Source organism: Balaenoptera physalus, assembly GCF_965194825.1.
Source record: "Balaenoptera physalus genome assembly, chromosome: 12".
Lineage (NCBI taxonomy): Eukaryota > Metazoa > Chordata > Mammalia > Artiodactyla > Balaenopteridae > Balaenoptera > Balaenoptera physalus.
The window spans coordinates 16,538,389-16,556,641 of record NC_138897.1 but is presented as its reverse complement, the minus strand read 5'-3'; the positions used below and the strand labels follow the sequence as shown (position 1 = coordinate 16,556,641).

Genomic DNA, 18,253 nt, shown 5'->3' with positions numbered 1-18,253 from the left:
GGTTTGCAGACGTGGAGGTTCCTCTCTGGGGTTTTCTAAGCCTTCACTCTGCTTTAGCTGTGCAGATGGGAAAAGACACCGGCAGTGTGGTGGGCGACATCCTACCACTGACTGTAAGATTTAATGCTGCTGCCGCCGCCGCCATATGTGAGCACCTGTGTGTCCATAAACCGGGCAGGTCCCTGTTGTGTGTGAACAGGAGGGAGATAGTACGAATCATGTATTAATCTTCCAAGTATTCATCAGAATGCCTGCCAGCTGCACTGCCAATGTGAACTGCCAGTCGCTTAGCAAGTTGTGTTTCACGTAGTGACCCTTTTATCATTTCTTGTGGTTGCGTGTTCTGGGCCTACCACCCACTGAGTATTTGAATTTTCTGTTACGTTCTTTTTGTTCCTGAACTGACTGCCCTCTAGGATGAATGGTGTGAAACTGGATGACGTCTTTTGCTCACCAAAATCATAAGAAGAGGGCAAAGGACATAAATCCCATGTAGCTGTAAAGAAAGGGTTGAGGGATTTAGGCAGAGCCCCGCCACCACTGGGGACCTCCAGAGCCTGGATCCCAGCTTTGGATAAGTGGTGGCATTAAAAAACCACCTTTCAGGCCCATTCGACTCCAGTGGGGTTTTGGGGGTGGTTCATGAGTCTATGTTTTGAATTCTCTAAAAAGTGATCTACAAACTTGGATCATCATGGCTGGTAAAGATAGATCGCAGGGATGCTTTGCTAATGGTGGTTTTATTGTGAGTATTCAATTTATAAAGGCAGTATGATGCTTAAAAATAAAACTGGTGAGGGACTTCCCTGGTGGCGCAGTGGTTAAGAATCCGCCTGCTAATGCAGGGGACACAGGTTCGATCCCTGCTCCGGGAAGATCTCACATGACATGGAGCAACTAAGCCCGCGTGCCACAGCTGCTGAAGCCCGCGCGCCTAGAGCCCGTGCTCCGCAACAAGAGAAGCCACCTCAATGAGAAGCCCACGCACTGCAACGAAGAGTAGCCCCCGCTCGCCCTAACTAGAGAAAGCCTGTGCTCAGAAACGGAGACCCAACGCAGCCAAAAATAAATAAATAAATAAATAAAATAAATTAAAAAAAAATAAAATAAAACTGGTGACATTCAGGGATTATTCCTAAGTGGGTGGACTCTTAAGTGGATATATTGTCTGACAGATGGATTTTTCATTGCCCACATTTTACAGTTCAGCTTCATTTAAAAAAAAATCATAATATCAAACTTTCTCGCTAGATTTGACTTCATATAGATGTTTTCCTGTCATTATATGCTTAGAAGTGTTGTACTTTGATGCCGGGGGTACATTATTCCCTGTCTGGTCCTGCAGGCACCCATCTGGGAGAAAAGTGGCCCAGAGTGTTCTCTCTAGGCTAAGCAAACCATCTAGAGAAAAGTACATGTGACTTCTGAGACATAAGTGCATGGAAAGTGATTTATTCTTTTTTTTTTATGATTTTTTTCTGTTGCTTTATCTCTTTTTATTAATGCACTTAAAAAATTAATTTATTTATTTTTGGCTGCTTTGGGTCTTCGTTGTTGCACGCGGGCTTTTCTCTAGTTGCGGCGAGTGGGGGCTACTCTTCGTTGCGGTGCGCGGGCTTCTCATCGTGGTGGCTTCTCGTTGTGGAGCATGGGCTCTAGGCGCGCGGGCTTCAGTGGCAGTGGCACGTGGGCTCAATAGTTGTGGCTCGCAGGCTCTAGAGCGCAGACTCACTAGTTGTGGCGCACGGGCTTAGTTGCTCCGCGGCATGTGGGATCTTCCTGGATCAGGGCTTGAACCCGTGTCCCCTGCATTGGCAGGCAGATTCTTAACCACTGTGCCACCAGGGAAGCCCTGGAAAGTGATTTATTCTTCAGCTCCTGTTGAGCCATAAGTGTCTGTTTCATCTTCAACAGTAGTTTTTCCCAACGAAATTCTTTGAAGTGTTTGGATGTGTCCCAGAGTGGGTGAATATGCTGAGGGTGTCTTAGCAGCTGATGATGGATTTATGGTTAATGTGAATTTTCACGGGTATGTTTATTGTTGCCTGAGTAGAAATCCTACTGTGATCCTCATATAGTTATTTTTATTAGGAATGCATGATGCTTTACAGATTGTACAAGAAAAAAATCATTAAGTACTTTTGTAAAATGTGAAAGACGACTTCTCAGTGATTTAGCGCAGATTTAAAGGAGGAATGAGGTAGTAAATATTGACGAGGAAAAGAGTCTAGGTGTCTACAAATCACTTAGGCCGATTCTTCCATTGAAAGTTGCCTGAGGTCAGCTGTGATCCTCGTTTCTGCCGACACTGGTTGTTGCTCGATTCCCCTCTCTTCTTCCCTTCTTCTCCTTTGCTTTCTTTCTCTCCCTCTCCTTCCCTTTCCAGTTTTTCATTCTCCCTCTTCCCTTTCCTTCTTTCCTTCTCTTCCTGGCTGCTGGCCTCCACAGCAGAAGGAAGGAACAGGCCCAGAGAGATCCCCTTACTTCCTGAGGGTCTCAGAGGCAGTGAGTTGTCGGCAGAGCGGGGTCAAGGCCTGTTCTTACTGTAAGTCCTGTGTTCTGGTCCCTGACTTGTGTCCTGTTGGTTATTTGGCATTTATGGTGCAAAGGCAAGTGAGACATTGCCTGTCTTCAGGCAGCTGACCAGGCCAGTAGGTAAGAAGAGACAAGTACACACACACTGTAATACATACAGAGCATAATCGAATCATAAGATGGAGTACTCTGGGGGTTCAGGGAGGAGGAAGAGCTCCCCTACAGTGGAAGGGTCCCTTGTAAAGACCCTAAGCAGTCTGTGTATTTATATATCCTTCATCTTTAGTAACGGCTGTGACTGTCCATTTTCCTAAAACTCTCCATCCTCCTACCATCCAGGGCTTCGTGCACATTAATGCAAGCACTTCTTCATAGACTGTTGTCCACCCTCATCTAGGCTGGCTGCCAAAGAGAGGGCCTTCCTCCCCCGGGCTCTGTCACGTCCTTGGGTCCATGTTGTCACGTGCTGGGAGTAATTTCACGGAAGGCCTTTCTCAGCTGCCACAGCCATTTGCAAGACTGTGTTGGCGGAGTAGTGATTAGGAAACAGCTGTGCGTTCCCTTAACCAGCGAAACCACTGGACTTGGGAGGGAGATGGAAGGGACACTACACTTTTCTGCCTGGAGAGTGTTTTTTTCCCCTAACGTAATGGAGGGGGGAATTAAGATTAAGTAAAAACTGATGGAACGAGCTCCTGGGGGAGTTTTGAAAATCTCCGATGGAAATTTATTAGCAGTAGACGGCCTGTGCTAGGTTGGGATGCTCACTGCTGTGGATGAATTGAAATCTGTAATTGGTTTTTTGCCTGTAATATATTGCTTTTAATGTGATATCCCAAATCTGACGGTGACTGTGTGAGCAATAATTTTGCCAGTAGAGTTAAATGCTGTCAAGATCAAAATATGTTTGGAAGTAGCTTTTTGTGAAAATGGTGAGATGAATCCAATGATAAATAACATTTTCTAGTCGTTAACACCAGAACCTGCTCTTCGTGCTAGAATAGTTTTGATCAGCTTGTTAGAGAGGCTCCACGCTGGCAGTGCTGCACGGCATTTTGGAGGAATTACTTCAAAGCTGTAATCATCAGGGCTTTGTACCTGTTTTCCGGACGCTTGTTCACTTTGGCTCAGTGTCCCGACATTATAATAAGTGCAGTTGGCAACTCGCTCTTTCGTGGTAGTCATCAGTGTTCGTGTGAGTCCCATAGGGATGTTTATCTGCATGTTCATTGCTGATGGAATTATTTTCTGTTCGTTTGACAGAACATCTGATCAAATTCATGACCATGGGGGATATGAAGACCCCAGACTTTGATGACCTCCTGGCAGCATTTGACATCCCAGATATGGTCGATCCCAAAGCAGCGATTGAGTCTGGACACGACGACCAGGAAAGCCACGTCAAGCAGCACGCCCACGTGGATGACGACTCCCACACGCCGTCCTCCTCCGACGTCGGCGTCAGTGTTATCGTGAAGAACGTTCGCAACATCGACTCCTCCGAGGGCGCGGAGAAGGACGGCCACAACCCCACCGGCAACGGCCTGCACAACGGGTTTCTCTCGGCGTCCTCTCTTGACACTTACGGTAAAGACGGATCGAAGTCCTTGAAAGGAGACGTGCCTACCTCAGAGGTGACTTTAAAAGACTCCGCCTTCAGCCAGTTCAGCCCCATCTCCAGTGCTGAAGAGTTTGACGACGATGAGAAGATAGAGGTGGACGACCCCCCGGACAAAGAGGACATGCGCTCGGGTTTCAGATCGAACGTGTTGACAGGGTCGGTTCCCCAGCAGGACTATGAGAAACTGAAGGCGCTCGGGGGAGAAGGCTTAAGCAAGACTGGCATCTCGACGTCGGGCAACCTAGATAAAAACAAAGTTGTTAAGAGAGAAACGGAAGCGAATTCTATAAATCTGAGTGTTTATGAACCTTTCAAAGTCAGAAAAATGGAGGATAAACTGAAGGAAAACTCTGAAAAGGTGCTTGAAAACAGGGTCCACGAGGGGAAGCTGACCTCGGAGAAGAGTGACGCCGCCCTCGGCGGTGTGGTGCCCTCGAGGACCAAGCCATCCTCCAAGCTTTCTTCCTGCATCGCTGCAATCGCGGCTCTTAGTGCTAAAAAGGCCGCTTCCGACTCCTCTAAAGAACCAGTGACCAACTCCCGGGAGTCCTCTCCGTTACCAAAAGAAGTAAACGATAGCCCTAGAGCCATTGAAAAGTCTCCGGAATCCCAGAGTCTCATCGATGGGACAAAAAAAGCATCCCTCAAGCAGCCGGATAGTCCCAGGAGCATTTCCAGTGAGAACAGTAGCAAGGGATCGCCGTCCTCTCCTGCAGGGTCAACACCAGCAATTCCCAAAGTCCGCATAAAAACCATCAAGACGTCTTCTGGGGAAATCAAGAGAACAGTGACGAGGGTGTTGCCTGAAGTCGATCTCGATGCCGGAAAAAAGCCTTCTGAGCAGACGGGGCCCATGGTGGCGTCCGTGACGTCGCTGCTGTCGTCTCCAGCCTCGGCCGCCGTCCTTTCCTCCCCGCCCAGGGCGCCTCTGCAATCGGCGGTCGTTACCAACGCGGTGGCCCCCGCCGAGCTGACCCCCAAACAGGTCACCATCAAGCCTGTGGCGACTGCCTTCCTCCCGGTGTCGGCCGTGAAGACGGCCGGGTCTCAAGTCATTAATTTGAAGCTCGCCAACAACACGACGGTCAAAGCCACGGTCATATCTGCTGCTTCCGTGCAGAGCGCCAGCAGTGCCATCATTAAAGCCGCCAACGCCATCCAGCAGCAAACCGTCGTGGTGCCGGCCTCCAGCTTGGCCAACGCCAAACTCGTGCCAAAGACTGTGCACCTTGCCAACCTTAACCTTCTGCCTCAGGGCGCCCAGGCCACCTCCGAGCTCCGCCAGGTGCTCACCAAACCTCAGCAGCAAATAAAGCAGGCAATAATCAATGCCGCGGCCTCGCAGCCACCCAAGAAGGTGTCGCGGGTCCAGGTGGTGTCCTCCCTGCAGAGTTCTGTGGTGGAAGCTTTCAACAAGGTGCTGAGCAGCGTCAACCCAGTCCCAGTTTACATCCCCAACCTCAGTCCTCCTGCGAACGCGGGCATCACGTTACCAACCCGCGGCTACAAGTGCTTGGAGTGTGGGGACTCTTTCGCCCTCGAGAAGAGCCTGACCCAGCACTACGACAGGCGCAGCGTGCGCATCGAAGTAACGTGCAACCACTGCACCAAGAACCTCGTTTTTTACAACAAGTGCAGTCTCCTGTCCCATGCCCGCGGGCACAAGGAGAAGGGCGTGGTGATGCAGTGTTCACACTTGATCTTGAAGCCAGTCCCAGCAGATCAGATGATTGTGTCTCCATCAAGCAATACTCCTGCTTCATCTTCCGCCCTCCCGAGCTCCTCGGGAGCCGGCACACACACTGTAACAAAAATTCAGTCTGGCATAACCGGGACAGTCATATCAGCCCCGTCCAGCACACCCATCGTTCCAGCTATGCCTCTAGATGAAGACCCATCCAAGCTCTGTAGGCATAGTCTGAAATGTTTGGAGTGTAATGACGTTTTCCAGGATGAGACGTCGCTGGCCACTCACTTCCAGCAGGCTGCAGATACAAGTGGACAAGTAGAGTATCATTTACATTCTGGTGTTTCGGTGATGGGTCTGTAGACGTGAGTGCTCTCTGCCATGCCGTTGATTTTAGGGGCGGGAGCTCAGTTTAATGGGGGGATGTGTGTGTGTATTTGTGTACACACTCCCACGTGAGAGAGGATTGTTTTCATAGAGCGATGTTGAAATACGAATCTTATTTAAAAATCAGTTTTTTGGAAGATGATTCTTTTAGACAGATAGAAACTGTGTACTAGTTGGGTCATGGCACCTTAGATTTAGGGTAAGTAAAGGAGTTCTTAATTGTTGGGTGATTGGAATTTATGTTGGAAGTCTGAGCTCTAGCGAGTGATAGTGTAGACCCATTGGATTAAGTGTTCAAGTCAGGCTACGTCACCAGTGTTCCTGAGTCATTTATTAGTGACCATTTTGGGATTTAAAAATTTCCTGTTGTTGTTTATAATTATTGTCTTTTACAGTTAAACACACCCAGTTGATACCCACTTTTCAGGCATGCCTGCTCACTTAAGGTGTTGGTCTGGTATATTCAGTAATATTCTCCACTGCAGTGAATTTAAGCTTCTAACGGAAAACCCATCTCCACTTAAATATAGAATACCTTTGAGTTTGTGTTTGTGACTTTTTTTTTTTTTTTTTTTTGGGCTGCATTGGTTCTTCATTGCGGTGGTTTCTCTTGTTGCGGAGCACGGGCCCTAGAGTGCACGGGCTTCGGTAGTTGCGGCACGTGGGCTCAGTAGTTGTGGCGCACGGGCTCTAGGGTGCGTGGGCTCAGTAGTTGTGGCTCGTGGGCTCTAGGGCGCAGGCTTAGTAGTTGTGGCGCACGGGCTTAGTTGCTCCACGGCAACAAGGGAAATCCCTTGTTTGTGGCATTTTTGGTTTGTTTTTTGTGGTGAAGTGTAGGTTGGTGTTGGTGAGATGTATTTCACAGTGCGCGTCAGTCAGCGATCTTATTTCTACCATTTGCTTCTCTCCATGAGGCAACTTCTGGGCAGTAGATAAGTGTGTTTTACAGATATATGGAAGTAACTGGGTATGTTGAATGAAACTAATTCAAGCTAGAAAGACCATATGATTTATTTTGCAAACCAGGAAACTTGTGATATTGGAAGGGGCGCTAGTTTGAGCTGATATACTCTGCCTCAAACTTCTGTTTTTGAAGACCCAGTGGTAAACTGATCTTTCCCTTATTTGCCTCCACTATCTTGTGATGAGGAGTTTTATGCTGTGGTTCAGACGTCTGGTACTGTCACCGTGATCAGTTCCCCAAGGGCAACTGCTGAGTTAAGTTCTTTGTAGGATTTGAGTTTGGGGAACAAAAGATCAAGAATACTTCAGTGACTTTTCCTCTGGACATTCAGTTGAGTGGAAATGGAGACGATAAAGAGTTTCGAGAACATTCTTGCATTGAGAACTTTGGATGTTACATGTTTCATTGGCTCTGACAGTAAAGTACTCAGGTGGCTAAGCTGGTTTAAGAAGAAGTGATTGATGCAGCCCCCCAAGCGCGTCCTGGTGACAGGGCTTGGGTTCTGTCTGGGTTCCTCTTATCTGGTCACCACTTCATCAAAGGGGCAGTCTTTCTTTCTGTCTTAAAAGGATGCAGTAAAAAAAAAAAAAGAAAAAGCTGTTTCTGTAGTTCTCTCTGTCCTGCTGGTATTTTGTGCAGGTGGTGGATTATGTCCTGGCTTGCATGGGCCGGTCTGTATTGGCATGTGGAGCTGCCTTGAGAGATGTCTGTTCCCTTGGGGACCCTTTCTTCCCTGTTTTCCCCTCGTTTTTGTTCTCTGTTAACCATTTAGGCTCATCAGCCGAACTAGGGTCAAATAGGGAAACACTTTCCCTCAGGGAGAGAGATTGACGTCTCTTCTTGTGTGGGTAGCGCAGCTCCCCCGTTTCCCCTGGAGCGCTGAGGAATGAGTCAGGGCAGAATATGTGTTAACTCCAGGGCCAGGTAACCCTAGGCCGGACAGTCACCCCGTTCTGGTTCCTTCCTCTGGCTCTGCCGAGCTAGGGTCCACTCAGCCCACCTGAGAAGAGCATTTCTATTGAGTGAGCTTCAGCTGCCGTCTGATCCAGCCACCGCCTGGCTGGCAGCATCAGCGCACCCCGTGGCACCCGCCCTGCTCCTCACTGCCCCTGCTTTCTCCGAAGCCCTGCCCTTCACCGCGGTATACCCTCCACAACTTGCCACTCTTCTCAGGCTCAGCCAGGGGTCCTGCGCACCCAGGGGCAGCCTGGTCTCTCACCCGGCCGCCCCCCTGTGCCCCTGGGCGCGCAGCGGCTGCCCCTTCTTCAGCCTCCTTAACACCCTCCTCGAGTCCCTCCTGCAGCCCAGGAGGCCCGTGGCATCCATGCAGCTCCTGCTGTCCTAGCCTCACGTGTAGCGGGAGCTCGGGTGGTCCCCACCTATGGTTGCCCCCCACCCCCCGCGTGGCATCAGGTAACCATGGCGATGGGAGGCTGGGGCTGAAGACAGGAAGGACGGGAGAGAACAGAGAAAAATTCTTCGTTTCGTCTTCTCCAGTTTGCTATTCACACGACCGCTGGCCGGTTTACAGTTTGTGACCTTAAATTTAAGTGTGGGGGAAAAGTCCACCTGTATAAACTGGTTCCTCTCTGACAGGGGCACTTACAACACTTAGTTCAACTTTTCAATTTTGTAAGAAGATCTAAGGGCACCTCAAGCACCAGTCTTTCCCTGAGCGCCTTCTTTCTGTCTTACTTTCCGTTTCTCCGTTGGCCCCCCCCATTCCTGGTAACTCGTGGGTGAACTTGAGCCAGAGGAGGCTGCCTCACTGCCCGAGGGTGGGGACCGTTACAGGGTCAGCCCCGGGCCCGTGGCTGCCTGTTTTCTCTCCGGGCTCTTCTCAGGTCTGCCCAGGCCGGGCTTCCCTGCGTCTGCACGTAGGCTTAGAGAGTCGTGTAAACAGCTTCCTGTACTGACCCCAGCGAGCGTTGATTCTGGAGGTTAAAGGGTGTGACCTCAGGGCCCTGGCAAGATTAACAGGCCCACTGGCCCTTGCTCCCTGCCTTTCCACGTGTGAGTTTACCGGACCTAGAGAAAGGTGTGCCGGTTCACTGGCAGCGGGGATATTCCTTCCTCCTTCCCTCCCTTCCTCCTTCCCTCCCTTCCTCCCATCCTGGATATTCCTCCTTCCTTTCTCCTGCCCACCTTCTACTTATAATTGCCAAGGTAGTTTAAAAATTTTATGTGATAATGCCGAAAGTATCCCGTGCTAATTAATGCCTTGAGTCTTCTCAGATCATCCCATTTTCAAATTAAGCTTTTTATTTTGAGGTAATTGTAGATTCAGGTAAGAAATAATACAGAGGGATCCTGTGTACTCTTTACCCAGTTTGTCCCGATGGCAACATCTTGCAAAACTATTAAACAGTATCATATCCAGGCTGTTGGCACTGGTGCTGTCGATATGTAGAGCCTTTCCGCGACCGTAAGGATCCCTCGTATCGCCTTTTTAGAGCCACAGTCACCTCCCTCCCGCCCCCGCCTCCCTCTTCGCCCCTAGGAGCCACTAGTCTCTTCTCCTTTCTGTAATCGTGTCATTTCAGGAATGTTATATAAATGGAGTCATACCGTGTGTAGCCCCTGAGACCGGCTTTTTCCCACTCAGCGTAATTCCCTGGAGATTCATCCAGGTTGGCTATGTCACTAGTCTGTTCCCAGTTTGGGGCTATTATGAACAAAGCTGCCACAAACACTTGTCTGCAGGTTTTTGTGGGAACGCAAGTTTTCCTTTCTCAGGGATAAATCCTTTATGTGTGCTGGGTTGTATGGTAGTTGCATATTTATAGTCTTAAGAAATTCTTTTCCACAGTGGCTGTACGATTTTAAATCTCAAGAGCAATGTATGAGTGATCTAGTTTCTCCACATCCTCACCGACATTTGGTGGTGGCATCATTTTGTATTTTAGCCATCCGGATAGGTGTGTAGTGATATCTTGTGGTTTTAATTTGTGTTTCCTCCATAGCTAATAATGTTGAATATCTTTTTGTGTTTATTTGCCATCTGCATATCCTTTTTGGTGAAATGTCTCTTCTTTTGTCCATTTTCTAATTAGTTTTCTTGTTTGTTTTTACTGTTGAGTGTTAAGAGTTCTTGATATATTTTAGATACTGGTCCTTTGTCGGTATGTGGTTGCAAGTCTTTTCTGCCAGTCTGTGGCTTGTCTTTTCATCTTATTAGGTCTTTGGCAGAATAAATGTTTTTAATTTTGATGAAGTCCCATTTATCAGTTTTCTCTTTTACGGCTTGTGCTTTTGGTGTGAGGTCTAAGAACGCTTTGCTGTAGATCCTAAGAACCTTCTTTTATGTTTTTTTTCTAAAAAAACTTTAGTTTTATGATTTATGTTTAAGTCTGTGATCCGTTTTGGGTTAATTTTTGTATAATGTGTGAGACTTCGATGGAGATTTCTTTTTCCCCATGCATGTCCCTTTTCTCCAATACCACTTGTCCAGAAGACTGTCTTTCCTCCATTGAATTGCCTTTGCAGTTTGTCAGACATCAGCTGGCATATTTGTGGAGCCATTTCTGGGACTCTGGTGGACTGACTCCTCCAACTTTATTCTTTCCTCTCAAAATCGTTTTTTAGCTATTCTGGTTATTTTGCCTTTCCATATATATTTTAGAATAGTCTTGTCTATATCTACAAAAAAATTCTTTTTGGAATTTTGATAGGAATTATGTTAAACCTGTATATCAATTTGGGGAGAACTTTTCTTTATTGAGTCTTTCAGTCCATGAACAAAGAATGTCTCTCCATTTATTTAGATCTTCTTTGATTTATCATTTTGTAGTTCTTATCATACAAGTCTTATACATGTTTTGTTTGCTAGCTTTAGCTTTCCTTCTTTCTTTACATGTTTTGTTGGTGCTCCCCCTGCCCCCTGCCGCCCCTTCCACGTGGGCAAGTGTAAATGGTATTATATCTTTCAGTGTTCACATGTTTGTTGCTAATATATGGAAACACAATTAATTTTTTTTTTAATCTCACTAATTTTTTTTTTTTAATAGCTACTTTATTTATTTATTTATTTATTTATTTATAGCTGTGTTGGGTCTTCGTTTCGTGCGAGGGCTTTCTCTAGTTGCGGCGAGCGGGGGCCACTCTTCATCGCGGTGCGCGGGCCTCTCACTATCGCTGCCCCTCCCGTTGCGGGGCACAGGCTCCAGATGCGCAGGCTCAGCAGTTGTGGCTCACGGGCCCAGTTGCTCCGCGGCATGTGGGATCTTCCCAGACCAGGGCTTGAACCCGTGTCCCCTGCATTAGCAGGCAGATTCTCAACCACTGCGCCACCAGGGAAGCCCCACAGTTAATTTTTGTGTATTTATCATGTATCCCTTGCCTTTGTTAAACTCGTTATTGGATTTAGAGTATTTTTGGGGGGGGAAAGATTATATTGATTTTTTTTTCAGATATTGAACCAGCCTTGCATCTCTGGGATGAATCCCACTTGATCAAGGTGTGTAATTCTTTTTATATATTGTGAATTATATTTGCTAATATTTTGTTAGTATTTTGCATCTGTATTCATATAGGAAGGGACTTATAATTGGTGTTAGATTTTCTTTAAATATTTGATAGAATTCTTCAGTGAAACCATCTGGGCCTGGAAATTTCTTTTTTGGGATTGTTTTTTTTAAACACCGGCTGGGCTGGTGGAGGGACTCATAATCACTTGGTGGGGATGAAAGTCCCACTTCCCTGCTGCCTTCTCTGATACCATCTGGGTGAGGGTATTAGGACACCTTATTACAGCCTCAGGAGCGGAGGTCTGGGCTCCACCTGGACTTGGTGTGCTATGGGTGAGGCCACAGTGTTTCCTGGGGTGTTTGGCTGGAGTAGAGCAGTAATTGTGTCTTTTTCTAGGCTGCCCCTTTCCGGATCCTTTGGCTAGAGATAGCAGGCTTTTGTTGGGGATTTTTTTGTCTGTGCCCATTGGCGTTTCTGGGTTCCCAGTTTCCTCAGCTCCAAATTGGGGATCCGTGAGGCAAAAAGAACCCCAGAGAACTCATCACTAGGGACCTGAGGTGCCTAGCCAGCCTGCCTTCTCTCTGCCTTTCAGAGTCTCTTTATGTTTGTTGTATATATAATACCCAGGAGTGTTAGTTGTACTTAGTGGAAGGAATAGAGAGACGTACTTCTATTCCATTTCCCTGGAAGTGGAAGTTTCACTCTGTTTTTTCAAATACAGCTGTTTTGTCTTCCAGGAGAGAGTGTGTAGTTACGTCGTTGGGCTCTGCCTGAGGCTCCGGCCTGTGATTCTCAGCCACTTTTTGGAGTCAGGCTTCCTGGGAGGACAGCATTCCACTTGACTCCGGACTCCTCTCCTCTTTGAGCCTCAGGCATGTCCCCTGCTCAGTGAGGTCACCTCTGTCTTGGCCTATCTGTGACAGCTGTCAGGAGCGAGCATCTCTTCTTCTCCCTTTCACGTGTGTTGAACCCAGCCTCTTAAGACCTCAGCCCTTCTCTTGAGAATGACTTCTTGGTTTAGTGCAGGCACCATCTCCCTTCTCTTTTTATCTTTCATTTTCTCCCCACTTATATTTTTACCCCTGTTTATGGTTTGAAAGGATCCTTTTCCAAGTTGGTCCAGGGGTGCTTGTTTGAACCCAGTAAAGGATTTCTTTCTCTTTTGACACCAGCTGTGGCTGTCTGTGCGAAACCTCCTCTCACCGCCACCCCGTGCGTACGTATTCAGGCTCTGGAGGTTTTGCCAGCACGTCATGGGATAAAGTAAGGTTTTGGTGGCATTTGCTGAATTCTGCCTTGCCAGTTACTCCTTCTCTTAAAGAGATTCTGTGGACAGTCTATACAAGGTAATGATTGACTCAGAGACTCAGAGTGCTGCTTTATCATTAACTGGCCCTGTGCTCAGCAAACCCCCATGCAGGTCTCTGTGGTTTAGCTCGAAGCCCTCTTCACCCCGCGTCCCCCGAGCCTGAATCCGAGCCAGGACCCCAGGCATGCTCGGGCCCAGGTTAGCCTGCCCTGCCTGCGTCTGCTTACCCTGCCGAGGAGCAGGCCGCGAGGAGTGGGGGGTGAGATGGAGCGCCTGGGGTGGGTCATGCCCTTCCCAGCCGCACTGAACCAAGCGGTGCGATAAAAATGGAGCACGTGGACATCGACTTCTAACACCGGTAAAGCTGCCCTGGTTGGCGGTTTATATTCCACTCTATCCCATTAATAATGCCTGCCTTGGGGCACACTGAGAAAAGGAGTGGGTGGAGGGGCCAGAGAAGTTTCCCTCTCTCCATGAAGTAGTTAAGAGCTGACAACTGTAGTTTTAATAATTGAAAATTAAACTTATTGGAATGTTGTTGCTTCACCTCTTGGTAAAACCACAACTAAACTTAGCCAAGTACAGACTGGAAGTGCGTATTATAACCTCCGAATTGGTAAAATCAGTTTTCTTCCCGTAGAATCAGAGGATGTTACAGGTCTTTTGCTCAACTCTTTTATTTTACAGTTGAAGAGACAAATGCCCTATCAGTGGCCAACTCAGAACCTGAGGCAAGATTTCTTTATTGCTAGTTATTCTTTCCAGTTTGTGATGCTGGTAACCTAAGACGTAGAAGCATAGAACTTTACAGTTGCAGGGACCATAGGAGTCTTCTGAGAACGGATCCTGGGGTTACATTCAGATTAGCTTCAAGGGTGCAGATAAAGGTGACTTATCTGCAGTGGTCCTTATTTTGGGGGGTTGCTGATTCAGTTTAGGTTCAGGGAGTTTATGGGCATCATTAATAGAACATACCAGGCGTATTAAATTACCCCGAGCGGCCTCCCCCAGGTCTCGTTTCTAGACGTACTCTGCTCCAGCAGCTGCTTCTGGAGGCCGTGGGGCCGCCTCAGTCCCCGCGCCCACCCGAAACACCATCATTAGCGTGGTCTTTGGTCCTGCTCTCCTAAATGTTTACTACTAATTTTGGTCAGGCTAGTCCTGTCCCAGTTGATATTTCAGTGTTATCAACTCTTAATTTATCTGTCTTCTTGAGCGATTGTCATCTGAGTAGATTATATGTGTGGACCATACTGCTTTCTGCGAATTTGCTCATTTCACTGTCAACTTTTATTAGGGATTTTTAGTGCAGAATGATTTGAGGACAAAACCAGCACCAATAGCTAGCATTGGGAACAATGGTATATACAGTTATTTCTGCTATAATGCTTGCTTTGTGTTACTTCCATTTAACTGAGATCTAAAATGCAATGCTTTGTCTGTGTTCTCATTGTGAAATTGGGTGAAAGTGAGAGCCAGAAAACAAACTGGTATACTTTTATTATTATTATTTGGTAGTTATACCATATATGGAAAATTACGAAACTGCTGTTAATGAGGCAGAAACAGTGTACTTAGCATCTGGGCTGACTGTTAAGTTGACAGTGTTTTGACCTCTGGATCAGTGGGTTTCATGCTGTCACAGGCTTTTGGTCTGTTTGAAATTTAAGCATAAGTAGGTGCTATATTTACTCACATTTTCCTAGCCTTCCTCATCTTTTCCCTTGCTACTTTTCTCCCTAAAATATGAGTTGAAACACATAGAATTATTTTCCTTGTTACTCAGATAATTCCTCCTGTCTACAAAGAGGGTGCCAAGCCCTAGGGCTCTCTGAATCCTTACCAGGGCCCCGGTGTACCCCGTTCCCCCTTCCTCACAGCCTGCGTTGGAGGCCTATCCTTCAATTTCTGTGCCAGGATTGGGCAGAGAAGGGTGCAATACAGGTAGCTGTCAAGTATGAGTGTGATTACCTTTCAGCTTTATTTTCAGCTTTCTCATGTTACCTGAGTATTGAAAAATAATATTTTACTTTAAAAAGTAGCAGTTCGCTGAGCAAATGAGTCTGCCCCAGACTAGAAATTAGCCGCTTATTACCTAAGTACTGCAAACGGTTTCCATTTTCAGATGATATAAGTAAACTGTCAAAAGACACATGAGACTATTTAAGTGCATTTTATTATACTGTTTTCTGTTCAGAAGCAGGTACTGTCATGTTAAACTGCTTTATCCTGTCGAAAGTAGCCTCAACTTGTATAGTAGAGAGTTAGAGTTTTAAGATACATTTTTGTTTCTTTGATTTAAAGCAACGAAAAAAGGACAGTCAGATTCTTGTAGACCACAGAGAAATCCTGGCCTGCCCCCATGCTCAAATGCATTTCCTCAGATCCAGAGAGCGTGTGTCATTACTGTGAATTCCCAGTATCCCAGAGAAGCTAATGGCATCTGCTCCTCTGTGCTGTGAAGATCCGTCACCGTTGTCTCAGGAAGCGGAGAGGACACATTATCTAAAACAGGGGCGGTGGATAAAACTGGAGGGAGAACAGTTAGGTAAACCCTAAAACTATTGCAATCACGCAAGTATCCAGGAAGAGAACGTCTGCAGTCCAGACAGCTTGCTTGTTCTCAAAATGGAATGGAGTGGGAGCAGGTAAACGGAAACATGGGAGTCAGCACAGTATGTGCACAAATATATATGCATCTGTGTGTACAAACTAAAGATTAGAACTTCATCTGATGTGATTTCCCAGGGACTGAATTCTCCCGTTTCAGCAGTATGGAAGCATTGTGATTTGGGGCTGTAGCCCACTCCGGCTCCCACTCTCGCCTGTACTTCTGTACCTAAAGTGGGTGAGGAGCCTCAGCCCGTGGAAATGGCTGAGTGCAGATTCCTGTAGCTCATCAGCGGTGGAGGGGGCAGGGAGGGCAGAGGCTGCCACCTGCTCTCACAGAGCCCTGGGGCCACAAGGAGCGCCCCGCTGCACAGTGCAGTGTGAGGGGAATGCGTCCCCTCTCCAAGGACTGGTGCGAGAGAGGTCGCTATTGAAATGTTGGTAATTAGGTGACCTTGTTACTCTAAAGCATTTTTCATAGTCTTTGCAGTCAGACATTTCTATCGTAAAGAGCACTTTAATTAACAGAACCTCTTCTTGAATACTTTTGATACTTATTTTAGTTGACCTGCTAGTAACAGAGCCCTTTCACCCACCAACCCGTCCATAACTATTTATATAGTTACGTGAGTTACAAACATACAGGCATCCAGTAGGGGAGCATGTTTAAGTAATTCATTGTGAATTTTATGTGTATCGTGAAGGGGGTTTGTTAACATGTCTTGATGAGAGATCATGTGAAACTTCTCTTCAGCTTTTAGGGAGCACATACTTTGTCTCCTTTTTAGATCTCCTGTTTTATTTTTGTTGCTGTCTCTCCCTATAATAAAAGTGGTAGAACCACATCACTCTCCGTGAAGGAGAAGCTGCGGAGGTGGGATGGGGGGTGGCCTGTAACCCTGACAGCGGTCCTCTGGCCTTCACGTGCATTTGCCCGGCGGGGGGGTGGTGGTGGTGGTGGTGGCATTTTTGCTTGTTTATTCCTTGTGACCCCCATCCTACTCCTCCCTTGGCCTTGGAATTAATTATTCAGAGCCCAGTTCAAATCCCGGTTCTTCCACCTCATAGCTGTGAGGCCTTGGCAAGTTTCTTAACTTCTCTAACCCTCATTTCCTTGTCTGTAAACTGGAGATAATATTATCCACTTCATAGGTTATTATGAGCATCAGATGAGGTGATGTATCGAAGTTTGTCTGTTTAAAGGACCTAGTTCACCGCTTGGCTTAGAGTGGAATGGGCTCAATACATATGATAAACATAAAATGTTTTGACTTGAGTGTAGAAAACACTGGTTTTATTCCTAAGTAAGTACAAGACATTCTGAGATGTCTGTGGAAATTCAGACATTATAATTCACTGCCTGGGATGAATGACGGTGTGGTAAAAGCGAATAGAAGACCTTCATTCAAAGAAGCAGACTACCTGTGATAATGTAGATGTCACCAGGATCTTAAAATTAATGCATCTGTTGATTGGTTTTCATTGCTGTGGCTTGTTTTAACCTTTGGGATATGTGTTAGAAAAGGAATGCTATTTTTAAATGATGCTTAACCTCATCAAAGCTGCCTGTAATGTTCTTATTTTGTGACTGCAATAAACATTTTATGGGATAAAATTTGTATTTTAGTCCTTTCAGGAGAGAACCAAGAAAGAGTTTTCAAGTGAGTTTCTGATTTTTCTTAGTTTAGGTTCCTCAGAAGCTTAAACCTTAATTTGTTTGATGCAATAGCTAAAAGAATAAAAATCTTTTGAAAATGTCTTAATTCTGTTGTCATTACAAAAGGTTGTTTCAGTTTTAGCTGGGGTCTGTATTTTGAGGCTTTCTTTAACTGACTTTAATAAAAATTACGTATTTTAGAAGATAGTAGTAAGATACTTGTTGCACGAATGTCCAGATAGTATTCAGACACATTTTGTCTTCTGCTATGTTAGGTTTATTTTTGGAATGGAAGTAATTGAGTCCTCTATTTATATTTACTTTAAGTTTTTTGTGTTTTAAAAATATGCCATGTTTAGTGCTTATATCTAAGGGGATGAAAAATATGTAGCATGTTTCAGTTTTTCCTGGTTAGTTAATGGTGTAGAGCCCTTTCCAAAGAGAATTTCAGTCTCAGTTTTAGTTTATATGTGATTAGATTTTAAGCTCTATGAAGTTTCAATTTAATATCTGAATTTATGTATCTAAACTTGGTTCGTTGGTTTTAATCATAAATCATAATGGTCACTTCATCCATTTAAGAAACCAATTCGTGTGAAAAAAAGAACAACTGATTGCTGTGGCCATTCTTTTTGCATTCCTGTATTTCAGATCTCAAATAACTGCAGTGAAAAAAATAAAAAAAAAGAAAGAAAGCTGGATTAGCCACTAATTAATTTTTATTATTTTGAAGAAACTTTTTTTGAGTTGTGAGAACTCTACTGTCAAGATAGATGCCCATAAACTTGTATTTTAAAGTTAATTTTACATTAAAGTAGATTTACTATCATACTTTATAAGGATACCTCTTCTTCACACTAAAAAAAAATGTAAAAGTAACAAAATTGGAAGTCTACCTAATGCTAACAGTCTCTTTACATCGTACTGAGGGATGAGCATGACTACATAGGACATATTGTTTGTATTTTACAGGGCCATTTTACATTGACCATTTAACTTTTAAGTTTGCTTTTTCT

At 45.8% G+C, this 18,253-nt stretch overlaps 1 protein-coding gene across 12 annotated transcripts in view; it reads left to right on the top strand.

Moving 5' to 3' along the window:
• Nucleotides 1-18,253, top strand: part of ZNF532 (zinc finger protein 532) — a 107,624-nt gene that overhangs the window by 44,829 nt on the left and 44,542 nt on the right. For all 12 annotated transcript variants that reach the window (XM_082417918.1, XM_082417913.1, XM_082417916.1 and 9 more), the window contains one exon: nt 3,799-6,161. In XM_082417918.1, coding sequence (XP_082274044.1) covers nt 3,816-6,161 — 2,346 coding nt within the window. In that variant the 5' untranslated portion in view covers nt 3,799-3,815. Of the gene's footprint in view, nt 1-3,798; nt 6,162-18,253 lie in introns of those variants that run through there.